Source organism: Lepus europaeus, chromosome 17 (genome assembly GCF_033115175.1).
Source record: "Lepus europaeus isolate LE1 chromosome 17, mLepTim1.pri, whole genome shotgun sequence".
Taxonomy (NCBI): Eukaryota; Metazoa; Chordata; class Mammalia; order Lagomorpha; family Leporidae; genus Lepus; species Lepus europaeus.
The window spans coordinates 39,408,483-39,427,095 of record NC_084843.1 but is presented as its reverse complement, the minus strand read 5'-3'; the positions used below and the strand labels follow the sequence as shown (position 1 = coordinate 39,427,095).

At 42.9% G+C, this 18,613-nt stretch overlaps 1 protein-coding gene across 1 annotated transcript; it reads left to right on the top strand.

The window, feature by feature from the left end:
* Positions 1-79: 79 nt before the first annotated feature.
* Positions 80-11,630, top strand: IFIT5 (interferon induced protein with tetratricopeptide repeats 5). Its single transcript, XM_062215358.1, has 2 exons — positions 80-198; positions 8,706-11,630. The coding sequence occupies exons 1-2, from the start codon at positions 122-124 to the stop codon at positions 10,144-10,146; spliced, it is 1,518 nt and encodes a 505-aa protein (XP_062071342.1). The 5' UTR covers positions 80-121; the 3' UTR covers positions 10,147-11,630.
* The last annotated feature ends 6,983 nt before the right edge of the window (positions 11,631-18,613 follow it).

The following is an 18,613-nucleotide window of genomic DNA, read 5'->3' as shown; positions in this document are numbered from 1 at the left end:
GGGCAGGGATGCAATCAGATTCGCTTTCTAGTTTCCTTTTCCTGCTCGGGTCCTCCCTCAACAAAGAGTGGCAGCGCCCGCAAACCCCACCTCTGCAAAGGCCTTGGCGGGGAGCGCGCGCATGCGCACTCGCCTCCCGCAGCCGGGTCTGGAGGACGCATCAGGGCATACGGACTCCCGGGTGGCAATCGCCATGAGGTGAGGTCTTTTCCCGCACAACTCCTCGAGCCCCGCATCGGCCTCTAGCTCAAGCCGGTACCGTCCTTTTTCCTCCTCTCCATCGCAGCGCTGCGGCCCTCCGCAGGATCCAGCCCCACAACGCCCCTCAGCCAGCCAGGGGTCGGTGCTTGGCACGACCCCGCGAGCCCTGTCCCTGTCCACCGCTCTGAAGCCGCGCTTGGGGAGGAGGGAGGCCTAGGAGAGCCTGGGCCGGCGGGTCAGTGAGGAGGATCGAGCCCGTCCCCTGGGAGACTTGTCCCCTGCCAGAGGCTCTTCCCGGCACAGCACGGGGACCCCGTGGGCTCGCCGTGGCCAACCAGCGTCTTCTGGCGCGCTAGTAGCACTGGTGGAGCCTGCCGCCGCCCGGGAGGCCCCCAAGTCCCCTCCTGGGGCTGCTGCCCAGAGACAGGGTCGCCAGTGCCTGCGCGGCTCCTTGCAGGACCTCCTTCTGGCTGCCATTGTCACGGTGTGGCACGGTCTCCCGCTGCCGTCTCGCCCTTCCCACCTGTGGGTTCCTTCTCGGATGATACCTCTGCATTGTATGAGGATTTCTTATCTGTCTCCTTTACTACTTTATCGTGGTAGAGTACTTTCCATACTCTCTCTGTGTCCCCGGGGGCTAGGACCCTGCCCTCTGGGGGGTTAGTGAACCATGCCTGTAAGCCCATAGTCCTGTGTTCTAATGCCACCCTCAGCACCTCCCAGGTGGAGGATGTGAAGTTTCTTAACCTTACCTGTAAATATTAGTGTTATCCAGCTCTTGGGACTGGAAATAGTTCTAATTGACTTCTCAGTGCATAATATGTGCACAATTGGTGCTGTTACTATAAATTTAAAATTTTATGTGCACAATTGGTGCTCTTACTATGAATTTAAAATTTAAATGCCTAACTTCCACCATTTGTATGAAAAGAGGAGGATTTCAGCAAGGGGCTTGTAGAAGCAACCAGAAAAATGGGTGGCAGTGGGATACACTGTCTGAATATGATGGAATGGAAGAGAGATGGGCCCTATTGGGGACGTCTTCCCAACAGTGAAAGACAGCCCCCATCTAGCAAAAGAATGAAATCACATAAAGATAAATGTCGCCTTTCCAGATGCAACAGCCCTTCTCTACCAACTGCCCAGACGAGTTAAATTCGGTAGATGAAGCTGAAACAGTGAAACTCCTCACTGCATCCAATTGTGCTTGAACTGCACAGTCTGGGCAGAGCACTCCTCTGACATCTCACAGCCACGTTCCCAAAGCCTGAGCAGCCCTGCTCAGCCTCCTGCTGCCAGACTGCTAGAGAGCTTCAGAACACAGGCCACAGTTCATTTACTCTTTAACCGACAGGGAACCAACAAGACCTTACTTTCATGGATCTGAGTAGGATATAGGGTTTAACACTTGCCCATGCGGTTACAATGGAGAAACAAACTGTTACCAAGAGGTAATCCTCCTACCAGGTTTCCCCAGTCAGGATCATGGGAAGCAGTCTAAAATTTTCAAAATCTCAACTCAGAGCCAGGCAGAGTTCCAAACTGTAAAACAAATGGGACAGAGGCTACTGAAATGGGAGAAAATTTGGAGCCTTTAACAGGAAGAGAGCGGCAGGCTTGACTGGAATTCAGGTACTGTTTTATGCTAGGTCTATATTTCTGGGCTAGCTACGCCAGGAGCTGCCACTATGTAACTGCATTCATTCATCCAACAAATATTTATTGAGCTTCTGTTATATGTCTGACGTAATAGATGCTAGGAGTACAGAGGAAAAAAAAAAAAAAAGCCAAACTTGGAAAAAGGCACCTATTCTCATAGGGCTTATGTTTTAATGGATTAAGATAGACACATAACAGACAAGTGGGTAAATAAAAAGTATAATTCAGGAAGTGAGTGTAATGAGCTAGAGAATGAACTAAATTGGGGAGAGCTATGTTAGATAACGTTGCCATATGCAGCCTCAACTAGGGAATATTTGAGCTGAAAGACGGGAGACTTAGTCACATAAAGATTTTATACCAGGCAGAGGAGAACAACAGATGTGCTAGTCCTTCCTCTTTGTATTCTCTAGATAGGTCAGTATGCCCAAAGCACCGTGAACAGTGGGGAGAATACTAGGAGAGAAGGTTGGATGGGTAGTAAGGCCAACTCTTTTACCGCAGTTGAAGTGAGAGCTGGATTAATATCTAAGGGCATTGGAAGGCCAATGGAAGATTTTTAGCAGGAGAGTGACAGAATGTCTGTATTTTTTAAAGTTTAGTGGTGCTGTATAGACAGCACCAAGAGTGTAATTCACGCACCGAAAGTGTAAGCAAAAAGACCAAAGTTGGCTGGCGCCGTGGCTCAGCAGGCTAATCCTCTGCCTTGTGGCGCCGGCACACCACGTTCTAGTCCCGGTTGGGGCACTGGATTCTGTCCCGGTTGCCCCTCTTCCAGGCCAGCTCTCTGCTATGGCTCGGGAGTGCAGTGAAGGATGGCCCAAGTGCTTGGGCCCTGCACCCCATGGGAGACCAGGAGAAGCACCTGGCTCCTGGCTTCAGATCAGCGCGGTGCACCGGCCGCAGTGCGCCAGCCACAGCGGCCATTGGGGGGTGAACCAACAGCAAAAGGAAGACCTTTCTCTCTGTCTCTCTCTCTCTCACTGTCCACTCTGCCTGTCAAAAATAAAAAAATAAAAATAAAAAGACCAAAGTTTTGCCCAAACTCAACAGAAAGGTAGCTGTGGTGTAGAATGGGGAAATCAACCTACCTCCAGCTATGACTCTATTCCTCTGTTCCGTTCCAGTGAAAGTCCTTGAAAGAGTGGCCTATTTTCCCCGTATTTACTTCCTCGCCTCCTGTCCTGCTCTTGGCCCAGTTCCATAATGCTTCATCTTTAGTATCGCTGCTCTTATCAGGTCCAACACAACTCTGCTGCGAAAATGGAGATCTCTCTCCTCATTTTCTCAACTTTTAGAATCATTTTACTCATTGAACATTTCATCTGTCTTTGCTGAAGTAAACACACTCTTCCTTAGGCTTCCATTGTACCAGGTTTCTTGTTTTTTAAGACTTCCTCGTTCAACAATCTTCCTAGGCCTCCTTTCTTGGTCTTTCTACTCTGCTGGACCTGGAGTGTTTGAACAATCCATTTATCACTTTTTTCCTCTATCTCTGCTCACTCCTGAGGCAATCACATTCTAGGGCTCATGATTTTAAAGTTCATCTGCGTGTCAGCAATTCCCGATTTTACATCCCCAGGGCTAACTTCATTCCTCCTCATCTCCAGGATCTTCTTTATATTACCCAATTTCAAACTTCACATTTTCACTTGAATGTATAATAGGCATCTCAGTATTTATATTTCCATTTTCTGGATTTATCTACTCAGTTCCTCAAGTCAGAAGTGTTAAGAGTATCCTTGATTCTGTCTTTCTAGTCTGTCTGAAATGTGACCATCTGGTTCTCTAAGGAACCTTCTACTACAACCCTATACCAGGTGCTTTCAAAAAGTTCCTGGAACATATGTATATAAAAATCTACCTGAGTTTCAAAAAAGTTTTGCACCAATAAAAACTTAATCTTTTAGTTCTGTTTTCCAGGAACTTTTTGAAGTACCTCCCATAAGCCTGCCTCATCTCTCCTTAGATTGTTCAACAGCGCCTCCTTGTTGCAGGGAGGTTTATCCACCCATCCTAATTAAAATTGAACCCCTTTCAACTTCACCATTACCCTTTCCAACTTTATTCTTAGCATTTATTCATCATCTCACATATTCCAGATTTTTTTTGTCTTTTTATGGCACACTGCACCTTCCTGTTACAATGTAAGCTATATGATGTCTGGGATTTTTTTTTCTTCTTTTGTCCATTGCTGTATCCCCAAGACTTAGAACAGAGAAGAGTCCTCCACATAAAATAAGCTCTTAATAAACACGTGTTGAATAAATAGCTCTCCACCAGTTTCCTATTTTTGACCCCTGTTGTACATTCTCCATAGAATAGCCCAAGAGAATATTTTTTCAACTTAGAGCAAACAGTATCATTTCCCTACCTTAAAATCTCTAACTGTTTCCTATTACACTTAGAATAAAATTTAATTCCTCATTATAACCAGTTTGGTCTTGTACACCTGCATATCCCTGCCTGCCATTCTACTTCATATCCATTTTTTCCTCCTTTTTTATTTATTATGCTTCCAGCTTACTCCTCTTCCTTCTGTCCCTGAACACTCTTTTTTTTTTTTTTTTTTTTAATTTGACAGAGTTAGATAGAGAGAGAGGTCTTCCTTCCATTGGTTCACCCCTCAATGGCCGCTATGGCCGGAACTACGTTGATCCGAAGACAGGAGCCAGGTGCTTCCTCCTGGTCTTCCATGTAGGTGCAGGAGCCCGAGCACTAGGGCCATCCTCCACTGCCTTCCCGGGCCACAGCAGAGAGCTGGACTGGAAGAGGAGCAACTGGGACAAGAACCCGGCACCCATAAGGGATGCTGGTGCTGCAGGCAGAGGATTAACCATGAGCCATGGCGCTGGCCCCCCGAACCCTCTTAAATTGTTCCCACATAAGGGCCCTTGCACTTGCTGGTTTCTCAGCATTAGCATTACTGACATTTTGGGTTGAGTACTTCTTTGTCGTTGGGGGATGGCCTATCTGTTTTAGGATATTTGTAGTATCCCTGGCTTTGATTCACTAGATGTCAGTAGCATTTCTCCAAGTAGTAACAACCAAAACTGTCTTCAGACATTTTTAAATGTTTTCTGGGAGCAAATCACTGGTTTTAATCATTTTGATCACTTTTAAAAAATTTTTTATCTGTTACTAATTTTTATTTGTTCTTTCAAGTAAACAATCTTTTTTTAAAAAATTTTCTTTAAAGGATACAAATTTCATGTGTTTCTATATACAGATTTAGGAACATAGCAGTGCTTCCCACCCTCTTCTCTCTCTGGCCCATGTTTTGATGCCTGCTTTTCATATTGAGATCTTAACTTCAATCGCAGCTTTCCACAAGGGCTATTCCATGTCAACCATAACTGAAAGTATTCCCACTGCCAATACCACTCCAATCTGTTATACAGTTTTTGTTTTGTTATTGTTGTTATTCTTATCATTTACTAGTGTGTAGAATCATTGTACACCTTTCCCAGAACTAAATTACCATAAGAAAGGACCTTTTTCTGTCTTCCTCATAACTGTACCACTATAGAACATTTGGCATGCGTGACACGAGGTGATCAGTAAATGTGTATTGACAGAAATATTACCATAGTTACACAAACATGCTTATATGATATACAAAAGGAAGGCTCCTCTGCAGCAAACAGTGAGATTCAGATACATACAGTACACATAAGAGGGCTTTTCACATGAGAGTATTGTAGGCATGGAAAGCCAAGATACCATGGAAAAGAAAAAAAAAAAAGAAGACCTAAATGAAAGATCTCTGTGAGTGAGATCCCAGTTGAAAGAATGGGGCCATCAAAGAAGGAGGTACCTTTCTCTGAAGGGAGGAGAGAACTTCCACTTTGACTATGACCCTGTCGGAATAAGGTCAAAGTCAGCGAACTCTAAAGGCTTCCATAGCCCTGGCAACTCATGACTAGAGCCTAGGGAGATTACTGACGCCATGAACAGGAGTGTCAAATTGTTAAGTTAGCAACAGGAGTCACTGTGTACTTACATCCCATGTGGGATCTGTCCTTAATGTGTTGTCCAATGTGAAGTGATGCTATAACTAGTACTGAAACAGTATTTTTACACTTTGTATTTCTGCGTGGGTACAAACTGATGAGATCTTTACTAATTATATACTGAATCGATCTTCTGTATATAAAGATAATTGGAAATGAAAAAAAAAACCTGGTGTTAATTGGAAATGGCATAGAAAATTAATTAATTTTTAAAAAATATTATGTAGGATCTCTGTCTTTAATGTGTTGTACACTCTTATTTAATGCTATAACTAGTACTCCAACAGTATTTTTTTTCACTTTGTGTTGCTATATGGGGGCAAACTGTTGAAATCATTACCTAATATATACTAAACTGATCTTCTGTATATAAAGAGAATTGAAAATGAATCATGATGTGATTGGAAGGGGAGAGGGAGCGGGAAAGGGGAGGGTTGTGGATGGGAGGGAAGTTTTGGGAGGGGGAAGCCATTGTAATCCATAAGCTGTACTTTGGAAATTTATATTCATTAAATAAAAGTTTAATAAAAGGCCGGCGCCGCAGCTCACTAGGCTAATCCTCCGCCTTGCAGCGCCGGCACACCAGGTTCTAGTCCCGGTCGAGGCGCCGGATTCTATCCCGGTTGCCCCTCTTCCAGGCCAGCTCTCTGCTGTGGCCAGGGAGTGCAGTGGAGGATGGCCCAAGTCCTTGGGCCCTGCACCCCATGGGAGACCAGGATAAGCACCTGGCTCCTGCCATCGGATCAGCGCGGTGCGCCGGCCGCAGCGCGCCTACCGCGGCGGCCATTGGAGGGTGAACCAATGGCAAAAAGGAAGACCTTTCTCTCTGTCTCTCTCTCACTGTCCACTCTGCCTGTCAAAAATAAAAAAAAAGTTTAATAAAAAAAGAGGGCTTTTCATCCATATTTAAGGCATTTCCCTCCCCTAAGAGCAGAGCCTTAATTTTTAGTCACCCTTAATTATGGTCAGTATAAAGTTAGAAAACTATCAACAAATAAATATATTATTCAGGACTTCATCAGTTATAGACAGTGGAAACCCTATTCAAACTGGCTTAAGCTGAGAGAGAGAAAAAGAGATAATTTGGGGGAAGGGATAGACAACTGGACTGCACAGGTACTTGGTATCATTAGCAATCTGTCTCTTTTCCCAAGTTCTGATTTCCTGTGTGTTTGCCTCTTTCTCAAGCAGGCTTTCCTCCAGAGTTCAGAAAGATGGCCACTAGCTACTTCAAGCTTATACTCATATTCTACCCTGTTAAAGTTTTTAGGGGAAAGACAAAGAGTCCCAGGAAATCCCATTTCAGAAAAATTAGATTTTAATTGTACTATCTGGATAAATCACTGGGTCCAGGGAATGACTGAGATATCCTGTGCCTTCCCTCAGACTGAAGTGGAAAGGCTCCAATCTTACAGATTTTAGAGTATGAGAGGTGGTTTCCACAAAGGAAAACCAAAAGCAGCAATTCTTGTTTCTACTGGTGGCAACTGATAAGTAAAAGCAATAAATGTTCATAATCTTGGACTATGTGCCCTTCCTCAGTTGTTTCCATGGGACTTCATTAGAACACGGAGTTAGAATTGACCATTTCCTTGTAATATGAACTTCATGTAATTGTTTCCTTACGTAGGCTCTGTATAAACAGTGTTGTGTTGCGTCTTATCCACAGTTGCACTCCCAGAACATCCTACACATAAAAGGATCTCCCTAACAAACATTTCCAACGCTTCTTCTGCCTTCATCTTCCTAGTTTCAAAGACAGTGCCTCCAGGGGTGCTGCAGAGATTACACTAGGCCTGGCATAAAGGGAACTCAACAGTTTTTTCTTGAACTGAAGACAATGATAAGTCAATAGTAGTTGTTAGCCTTCATTTTTGCCTACAACCTCGTGAGTCAGATGGATGTAACACTTATATCAAAATCTAAGGTTCCCTTTTCCTTTTCTCCCATATTTCTGTAAATTTCTATTTGTCTTCTTTAGTATATCTCACACTGGGGCTTCTTGAGCCTTTCTCTCAATATACCTCTTTCTGCCTAATTTCTATGCTTTTTTTTTTACCCCCTCCTTGTGGTGCTTCCTTATTTTTTCTTGTCATTTCTTTGCAAAAATGGTAAATGTGTTTGGCTTCTCTGTCCTCTTCAGTGCACATCTTTTCTTATTTAACACTTCTTATTCTCTCCTCTTACTACCCATAATATAGAATATCTATTTCTTTATTAATTAAATATAAACTAATTTTCAAGGGTTATTAACTGTCAAAATGAAACACCTCTGTATAACAGAAAACTTGTCATCACTCCACAACTGGTTTTCAATACAGTGAGTATTTTTTTAACTTATTTGACAGGTAGAGTTATAGACAGTGAGAGAGAGAGACAGAGAGAAATGTCTTCCTTCCGCTGGTTCACCCCCCAAATGGCCACTACGGCCAGTACTGCGCTGATCCAAAGCCAGGAGCCAGGTGCTTCCTCCTGGTTTCTCATGCAGGTGCAGGGCCCAAGGACTATGGGCCATCCACCACTGCCTTCCCGGGCCCCAGCAGAGAGCTGGACTGGAAGAGGAGCAGCCGGGACTAGAACCCGGCACCCATATGGCATGCTGGTGCCACAAGGCAGAGGATTAGCCAAGTGAGCCACAGCTCCAGCCCCCAATACAGTGAGTATTTAAATAAAATACTTACAGAACTTTACTATTTTGAGGGGAAACTAGTTGGGAAACCTAGTGCTTTAACTGTAAGTTTAAATGAAAGATAAAATTAGTTAGGCCAAGAACATGCTCATGGTTTAGAAAAGTATTTCCTCAAAAACTAAACAGGATTTTGTCTTTGACAGTGACATTTCCAAGGATTCCTTGAAGGCCATACTGTTGGAATTAGAATGTCACTTCACATGGAATTTACTTAAGAAAGACATTGATCTATTTGAAGTGGAAGATACAATTGGACAGCAGCTTGAATTTCTTACCACAAAATCCAGACTTGCTCTTTATAACCTACTGGCGTATGTTAAACACCTAAAAGGCCAAAACAAAGATGCCCTCAAGTGCTTGGAACAAGCAGAAGCAATAATCCAGCAAGAACACGCAGATGAAAAGGAAGTCCGAAGTCTGGTCACTTGGGGAAACTATGCCTGGGTGTCTTACCGTATGGGCCAGTTTGAAGAGGTTCAGAAGTACATAGACCAGGTAGGAAATGTCTGCAAAAAATTGTCCAGTCCTTCTAAGTATAAGCTGCAGTGTCCTGCGATTGACTGTGAGAAAGGATGGGCACTTTTGAAATTTGGAGGGAAGTATTACCAAAAAGCTAAAGTCGCTTTTGAGAAGGCTCTGGAAGCAGAACCTGACAATCCAGAATTTAACATAGGCTATGCCATCACAGTTTATCGGCTGGATAATTTTGACGGGGAAGGGTCTATAAAGAGTTTTTCTCTGGGACCGCTGAGGAAAGCTGTTGCCCTTAACCCACATGACACCTACATTAAGGTTTTCCTGGCACTGAAGCTTCAAGATGTACATGCAGAGGCTGAAGGGGAAAGGTACATCGAAGAAATTCTGGAACAAACATCTCAGCCTTATGTCCTTCGCTATGCAGCCAAATTCTACAGGAGAAAAAAGGCCTGGGACAAAGCTCTCCAACTGTTGAAAAAGGCCGTGGAGGCGACACCAAACTCTTCTTTCCTGCATCACCAGATGGGACTTTGCTACCGGGCACAAATGATCCAAATCAAGAAGGCCACACGTAATAGACCTAAAGGAAAGGATAAGCTGAAGGTTGATGAGCTGATAGCATCCGCTATATTTCATTTCAGAGCAGCAGTGGAGCAAGACTCTATGTTTGTATTTGCCTACCTGGACCTGGCCAGCATGTATGCTGAAGGAGGCCGGCACAGCAATGCTGAAGACATTTTCCAGAAAGCCCTTTCTCTAGAGCACATAACCGATGATCACAAACAGCAGATCCACTACCACTATGGCCGCTTTCAGGAATTTCACCGTAAGTCAGACTATGCTGCCATCCATCATTATTTAGAAGCCTTAAAGGTCAAACATGGGTCATCCCTACACATGAAACTGACAAGTGCTCTGAAGAAACTGGCTACCAAGAGACTCTGTCACAATGCTTCAGATGTGCAGAGTTTAAGTGCCCTAGGGTTTGTTTACAAGCTTGAAGGAGATAAGAGACAAGCTGCTGAATATTACCAGAAAGCCCAAAAGATAGATCCTGAAAACGCAGAATTCCTTACTGCTCTCTGTGAGCTCCAGCTCTCCGTTTAAATACATATAGAAGGAGATAAGCAGTACTAAGCCCGCCCCTCCATTTTGGGTTCTTATATCTTTGTTTTAATCCATTGGTCATTATAGAATCAATTTTGATTAGTTACATTGTACTGGGCCTGGTATTGTATACTTCCTGTACATTATGATGAATCTTCTGTTTTTTTTTTTTTTTTTTTTTCTGTCCCCCTACCCTAGTTGAAATACTGTAATCCACTGAAAAACATCAAAAACAGTTCAGCTGTTTGGTCATTATGACTTTATCCCTGCTATTTATAATAATTTTATGATTAAGTTTTTATCAGACTTCTCATATTTATTCTGTGAGTTTAATCCTACCTTTGATACTTAGGTCAAAGACAGTCTTTCAGGAGTGCAAAATTTTAACAGTTAAGCTGTTAACTATGTGGCTTACAAAAGATAAAACTTTCCAGTTACACACGTTTTATTTTGATGAGGATATTTAACTACCAGCCTAATAGTCACCTAAAGAATCTTCTTTGTTGGAACAAATAAGTTCATGGTAAAAAGTTTCTCACTTCTAGTGACTTCAATAAAAGGAGGGGAAAATAGAATAGGAGAAAAAAGATTACCTCAAATTTTAAATAATACAAAACTTCAGGGATCCATGAGAAATGTTTCCAAATGTTCATTAAGTAGCTTGAAATTAGGGGAAAAAATGAATAATGGAAACTTACTAGTCCTAAATTTGTGTTTTTAAACTAGAAAAATAAAGCTATAATAAATAGAAAAGATGGAATTAATCTTATTCCTTTCATTTAAAAATGGCAGTATTTTTAGGTTAAATCATTGTAGCCCAAATGAGAAATTGGGAGAAATTATAAACAAGTGGAAAAATTAGATGTTCCTAACCTATACCTCTGGATTGCCAAAATTTCAGTGTATTAAGTTTGGGTCTAGACTGGTTAGAGAGTTCTCATACCCCCAATGTCTGGCCTTTGATTAACTGTTTTGGTATTCTAAATTGATTTTTGTGAAGCTTTTTAAGTCTGTTGTTTCCATAATGTCGTTTTTTTCCTGTAGATCTTGGATAAGCTTGGCATTCAGTTTTAATATCCACCGTGACAAGTACACACTTTTCAGACAAGTCTTATCCCAGAGGACTTCTTAAATTGAGATGTTAAACGTGGCCTTTCTAATGCTTGTGTATAGACTTCACAAGTATATACCACCACAGTTATTAGTAGTTATTAGTAGAAAAGCATTCCATGTGATTTAATATCGCATTTTTCTATTGTAGCTTTTAAAATTGTGTGTTTTTAACTTTTTGTTACTACTTATTTTTTAAATTTCTATTGTGTTTTTGATAGTTATAAAGTGAATTTTTCTAAAAAATTTTCAAATAATATACAAATATATTAATTTAAAGGCAGTCCATGCTCCTTACCCTATCCCAACTCTGTATCTTAACTCTATAATAAAGGAAAACTTGCTATGTATTCTTCTGTATCTTTTTTCTTTTTTCTATGTACATTCAAATATATATATATACACATATGTATATACTGCCAAACTTTTTAAATGTTTTATTTTACTGACTGAAGTCTCTCTCTCTCTCTCTTTTTTTTTTTTTTTTTTGGTTCATCTATTTAAGAAGGAAAAACAAGGAAGGGAATAATCTTACTCAAGAATTCCAGGAATTCAAAACTGAAGTCCAGACCTATCAGAATCATTTTCCCTTTCAGATATTTTAGGCTATTACTTAGCAAAACAGGTCATTTCTTTCCCTGGGAATAATATAATTAAGGCTGTGTTCCCAGGTAAGGCCTTTAAGCACAATGAAATATAGTTATAATATCAAAATAAAGATTACAAGCTGCATATCCAAAATAAAATTATGTAAGGTCTATTGACTTTAAAATTCAATAGCCATTAAAACACTGAATGATACATAAGAAGTCAGAAAATACAGATCACCTAATCAAAACTGAATGTAATACAAATTTTTTCAGTAATTGTACTTGCCCTCTTAAGATTTGTATAGAGGTGATTTCGTAGACTTTTGAGCTTGAAAAGACATGAGTTCACTTTTGTCAATAATCAAAATTTGAATCTAGAATTATCTTCCTAAGCAGGTTATGTCATCTTTAAATAGCTCTTATTCTTTTTTTTCCTGTTTTTTATTTATTTATTTATTTATTTTTTTAACTTTTATTTAATGCATATAAATTTCCAAAGTACAGCTTATGGATTATAATGGCTTTCCCCCCCATAACTTTCCTCCCACCCACAACCCTCCCCTTTCCCACTCCCTGTCCCCTTCCATTCACATCAAGATTCATTTTCAATTCTCTTTATATACAGAAGATCAGTTCAGTATATATTAAGTAAAGATTTAAACAGTTTGCACCCACACAGAAACACAAAGTGAAACCTACTGTTAGAGTACTAGTTATAGCGTTAAATCACAATGTACAGCACATTAAGGACAGAGATCCTACATGAGGAGTAAGTGCACAGTGATTCCTGTTGCTGACTTAACAAATTGACACTCTTGTTTATGGCATCAGTAATCACCCTAGGCTCTTGCCAAAGCTATGGAAGCCTTTTGAGTTCACCGAAATAGCCCTTATTCTTAATTTGTTCTACTTAACTGAAGGTTTTTACCTATAGTTCATATATTTTGGTCTTCTGTTTAGAGACCCAAAAATTCTTTTTAAAGTGGCATTCTGCATCAGAACTTATGACTGCAAATGGAAAAACAACAAAAAACCCACAGTAGCTGACCATGCAGGGGACACAGACATTGGCAGTGACCGAGACTGCTCCGGCTCACAAAGCGAATTTATTAGATAAGATAGATTTGCAGACCCCAGACAGGCAGGGCCTACACTACTACTCTACACCCCTCATAAGCAGGAAGCAGCTACAGAAGATGGATGATTCTATGCCCATCAACACCCCTTCAGATGAAGGTGTGGAGTTTCTGAGGGGGGGGGGGAATGATGTAGGCAGGCACACCTACATTGATTAAAATTGATTAGGCTTGTGAGCTGAAAGACCACGCCTTCACCATGCCCCTATATGACCTCATGCCCCTACCTGGCCACACCTGAGTGCCTACCAGTCAATCAGGTTAATTAACCACTCTCCTTTGAAGTGGACTGAAAGCCTGGGACACTGTGTGCCCAACCCTTTTGCCCTTTTTTTCCTTTCTTTGACCTTTTGCCAGTGTGAGGCTTGCTGCCCCTGTGCCTTCTGGCCACCCACCTCATGCTTCCTGGCCTACATGCTCCTCTTCGTGGCTGGCTCCTGGTGCTTGGTATGAACCCGGATTTGCTTCACTCTTCTAGATAGGGCCCTCACTCTCTGCATTTCTCCCACTGAATAAAAAGCTTAAAAAAAAAACAAAAACAAAAACACCTAGCTCAAACTGACCTAAGCAAAAATGGGAATGTAGTGGCTGATATAATTTAATAGTCCAGGATCAGTAGTGGATTTAGATAAATTTTAAGGGACAGGTAGGTCTCCAAATACACAAGAGACAATTACTGGAAGTCAAGCGATGCTGAGCAGCCGAAAACCAAATACCTATTAACATATTTGAAACTGTGTCCTGTGTCCCCTGAATCTTCAAGTTAAGCATAGCATTGTCTTTCACGGTGTCCCCGTAATAGACTTTCTGGTCTCCTCCCCAACATGTGCAGTATAAACCATCTCAAAATCGTCTTTATCCTTTGCTCATAGTTTGTGCTCAGAATTTAAGTTAACATCCAAAGTAAGTTTTTTAGATTCTGGTAGAATGACTCCCCCCCCTTTTTGGTATGAATTATACATCTATTAAAGTAGCCAAAATCAAAACATCCACCTGTTACCTATTCTCACATGTAGGTTTTTCCACACATACCATTCTATAGCATGTCTTTCACAACTTGTTCATGAGCAGTTAGTTGGCTTTTTGAAAATGTTTTGTCACTTGGTTGCACTCAGCATCTTAATTAGGGTGACCCATATCTCTTTATAAAGTTTAGAAAAAATTCACTTGTAAGATGTGAAAACCCGACTTTTTTTTTTTTGACAGGCAGAGTGGACAGTGAGAGAGAGACAGAGAGAAAGGTCTTCCTTTGCCGTTGGTTCACCCTCGAATGGCCGCCGCGGTAGGTGCGCTGTGGCCAGCGCACTGCGCTGATCTGATGGCAGGAGCCAGGTGCTTCTCCTGGTCTCCCATGCGGGTGCAGGGCCCAAGGACTTGGGCCATCCTCCACTGCACTCCCTAGCCACAGCAGAGAGCTGGCCTGGAAGAGGGGCAACCGGGACAGGATCGGTGCCCCGACCGGGACTAGAACCTGGTGTGCTGGCGCCGCAAGGCGGAGGATTAGCCTAGTGAGCTGCGGCGCCGGCCGAAAACCCGACTTAAAATGGACTTTAAAACAGTAACAAAAGTTGGCCGGCGCCGAGGCTCACCGGCTGTAGTGGCCATTTGGGGGGGTGAACCAATGGAAGGAAGACCTTTCTCTCTGTCTCTCTCTCTCTCTCTCACTAACTCTGTCCAAAAAAAAAAAAAAAAAAAAAAAAAAAAAGAAAAGAAAAGAAAAACAGTAACAAAAGTAAATTGCATTTTTAAGCAAGGCTTGACCTAAGCAGTGTGACCAAGATGCAGTTCTCACCATTTCAAAGGTTCTTACCTTCGTTGGCTCCATTCTGAGAAAGCTCTTACCTTTGTGATCCTACAATGGCTGTCACATACTTTCTTGATCCTATCCAGTATAAAAGAGCATGTCTCCCACAACTGTGTAGGAAGTCCAAGTTTGCAGTCCAATAGAACCCTCTTAAGGGTAACATGCCAGTTTTCAAACCAACCATCATAGTCTGGAGAAGGAAGATACCAATGCTGTTGAACTCTGAGCCACATAATTCACTCAGAAAGCCAGGAATGAGGAAAAGGGACTGACTACCTTAGAAGCATATGGACTGCAATGTACAGAGATGAAGTTACCAAGAAAACTGATACTGGATACCAGCAGCCCAAAATACCAAATGTATGTAAATTTGCATCAATGCCTTTTTTGCTCCCTCCACACATTTCTGTCTCAAGTAAAACAGCTTAAACAGGAGCTGAAGTCACTCTCAACACTGAAGACACTGGTAAACTTTGCATTGGGATTTTAGGTAAGGTGTCCTCCCTCAGCTGGGTCCTCTTCACTTCTACCATGTGGCAAAGAGGGCAGCAGGTAGGACGCAGTAGGTTTATGGAAGGGGTCAAGGGAAACTACATTATAGCAACTGCTACCAGCTGGGATTCAGACAACTCCAGAAAACAGAGCTAAGATTATATACACACATGTATATGAGGGCTCTTTAAAAACTTCATGTATAACATGTATTAAAAACAGTTTTTGGCCGGCACCGCAGTTCACTAGTCTAATCCTCCACCTGCAGCGCGCTGGTACCCTGGGTTCTAGTCCCGATTGGGGTGCCAGATTCTGTCCCAGTTGTTCCTCTTCCAGTCCAGCTCTCTGCTGTGGCCCGGGAAGGCAGTGGAGGATGGCCCAAGTGCTTGGGCACTGCACCCACATGGGAGATCAGAAGGAAGCACCTGGCTTCTGGCTTTGGATCGGTGCAGTGCGCCGGCCGTAGCAGCCATTTGGGGGGAGGGGGGTGAACCAACGGAAGGAAGACCTTTCTCTCGCTCTCTCTCTCTCACTGTCTAACTCTGCCTGTCAAAAAAAAAAAAAAAAAAACACTAAGTCTTTGCACAAACTTTTAATTACATTTGCCAATGGACTTTAAGTTTTTTTTTTTTTTTTAAGATTTTATTTATTTGAGAGGTAGAGTTACAGACAGTGAGAAGGAGAGACAGAGAGAAAGGTTTTCCTTTCATTGGTCCACTCCCCAAATGGCCCCAACTGCTGGAGCTGCCCTGATCGGAAGCCAGGAGCCAGGTGCTTCTTCCTGGTCTCCTATGCGGGTGCAGGAGTCCAAGTACTTGGGCCATCCTCCACTGCCTTCCCGGGCCATAGCAGAGAGCTGGGTTGGAAGAGGAGCAGCTGGGACTTGAACTGGTGCCCATATGGGATGCCAGCACCAGAGGCAGAGGATTAACCTACTGCGCCATGGCGGCAGCCCCCTTTTGAAGTTTTCCTATACATATATATACTTTGAAGGCAAAGGCCCACTCTGATGCCATCACAGGGTGATATAAAAACATTGCTTTGTGGTATAGCAGGTAAAGCTGTTGCCTGCGATGCTGGCATCCCATATTGGTGCTGGTTCATGTCCCAGTGGCTCCACTTCCAATTCAGCTCTCTGCTAATGGCCTGGGAAAAGCAGAGAATGAGGGCCCAGTGCTTGGGCCCCTGCCACTCACGTGGGAGACCTGGATGAAGCTCCTGGCTTTGGCCTATCAGCTCTGACTACAGCAGCCATCTAGGGAGTAAGCAAGCAGATGGAAGATCAATCTCTGTCTTACCCTCTCTGTAACTCTGACTTTCAAATAAATAAGTCTTTTAAAAAGTATATTGCTTTGTGGGGCCAGTGCTGTGGCTTAGTGGGTAAAGCCGCTGCCTGCAGTGCCGGCATCCCATGAGTCCCAGCTGATCCACTTCTGATCCAGCTTTCTGCTATGGCCTGGGAAAGCAGTAGAAGATGACCCAAGTTCTTGGACCCCTGCACCCGTGAGGGAAAACTCGAAGAAGTTCCTGGCTCCTGGCTTCGCATCGGTATAGCAATTTTTAGGTTTCCCAGGTCATACTATTGTGCTGCTAAGTTTGAGAGCCAGACTTAAAATGTGGAAAACAAATACAGAGAAAAAGTAATTAGGCTAATAGGGCTAATATTTCTGTTATATCCTAAGCTCTTTGAGATCTGGTTTGTATTTGAATCCCTCATCAGGTATTTGGCATACAAGTATAATAGGTCTAATTAAAATGGCCTCAGTTGAATCGCATAGTATCCTGCCCACAACTAGGAAAGCAGCCCTTCTTAATTGACTCAAAGCCTCTGAAATGGATCCAGATCCTCCTAGATAAACTCATTCTGTTGAGCCTCAGAAAACTCTATGGCCAAGCCTGAGTTCTTTTTCTTTTCTTTTTTTTTTTTTTTTTTGACAGGCAGAGTGGATAGTGAGAGAGAGAGAGACAGAGAGAAAGGTCCTCCCCTTTGCCGTTGGTTCACCCTCCAATGGCCGCTGCGGCCGGCGCATCGTTCTGATCTGAAGCCAGGAGCCAGGTGCCCCTCCTGGTCTCCCATGGGGTGCAGGGCCCAAGCACTTGGGCCATCCTCCACTGCCTTCCCGGGCCATAGCAGAGAGCTGGCCTGGAAGAAGAGCAATTGGGATAGAATCCAGCGCCCCAACGGGGACCAGAACCCAGTGTGCCGGCGCCACAAGGCGGAGGATTAGCCTGTTAAGCCACGGCGCCGGCCTGAGTTCTTTTCTATTAAACAAATAAAAAAACTATGCCTAGGCAAGGGAGCATGCTTGCCCTTCAGAGTAATTTCACCCTTGAGGAAAACAAGTGCCTCTTCTCCAAATCACAAAGGCACTCCAGCAAATTATCTCTTTCAGCTGTGAAGGTTTCTCCACACCCTACAAAAGTTGAGAAAAGCCCTTTCAAGAAATAATAAACCAGCTGGCAGGAAAACTGGCTTCAGAGTAATGGAACTCTTCAAAGTATTTTCTCCCATCTCTGGGTGCAGAACTATTCTTAACAGTTGATCACATGCTATCAGTCAGAGTTTCAAAGACAATATGAGCAGTCACTATTCCTGCTTATTGTGAACTCTGGATTAAGTCCAAGATTCAAGTTACCTCAATTCAAGAAGAACCTTATATATCTGCAGAACTTCAGATCTGGGAGGACCCTCAGAGGATGCCTGCTCCAACCAACTTTATTGATGGAAAACCTGGGGCCGGCACCAGTAGGTTAATCCTCACAGTAGGTTAATCCTCCGCCTGCGGTGCCAACATCCCATATGGGCGCCAGTTCTAGTTCCGGCTGCTTCTCTTCTGATCCAGCTCTCTACTATGGCCTGGGAAAGCAGTAGAAAATGGCCCAAGGCCTTGGGCCCCTGCACCCACGTGGGAGACCTCGAAGAAGCACCTGGCTCCTGGCTTCGGATTTGCACAGCTCCGGCCGTTTGAGGAGTGAACCAATGGATGGAAGACCTTTCTCTGTTTCTCCCTCCCATTGATTGTCTGCAACTCTACCTCTCAAATAAATAAATAAAATCTTTTTTTTAAAAAAAAAGGAAAATCTTAACTCTTAAAAAAAAAAAAAACAAAACACTTGGGGCCCAGACTGGAGACATAACTTACTCAGATTTCACAGCTAATTCGTTGACTCATATCCTGTCCTGGTTCCTGGCTCAGTAACACAATTCTACATTTGGAAGAATTTGTACTGGTGATAAAATTCATTACATCAGGTTAAACTTTAATTGACAATTAGTCTGCACATGATGTGACCATGCCTACATGATACAAACCACAAAAAAGGTAGGCCCAGAA

Excerpts from the sequence above, each read along its gene's own strand:
- IFIT5 (XM_062215358.1), top strand. The coding sequence starts at position 122 with ATGCGCACTCGCCTCCCGCAGCCGGGTCTGGAGGACGCATCAGGGCAT. Across the intron at positions 199-8,705 it reads CGGGTGGCAATCGCCATGAG|TGACATTTCCAAGGATTCCT; the intron begins GTGAGGTCTTTT and ends TGTCTTTGACAG.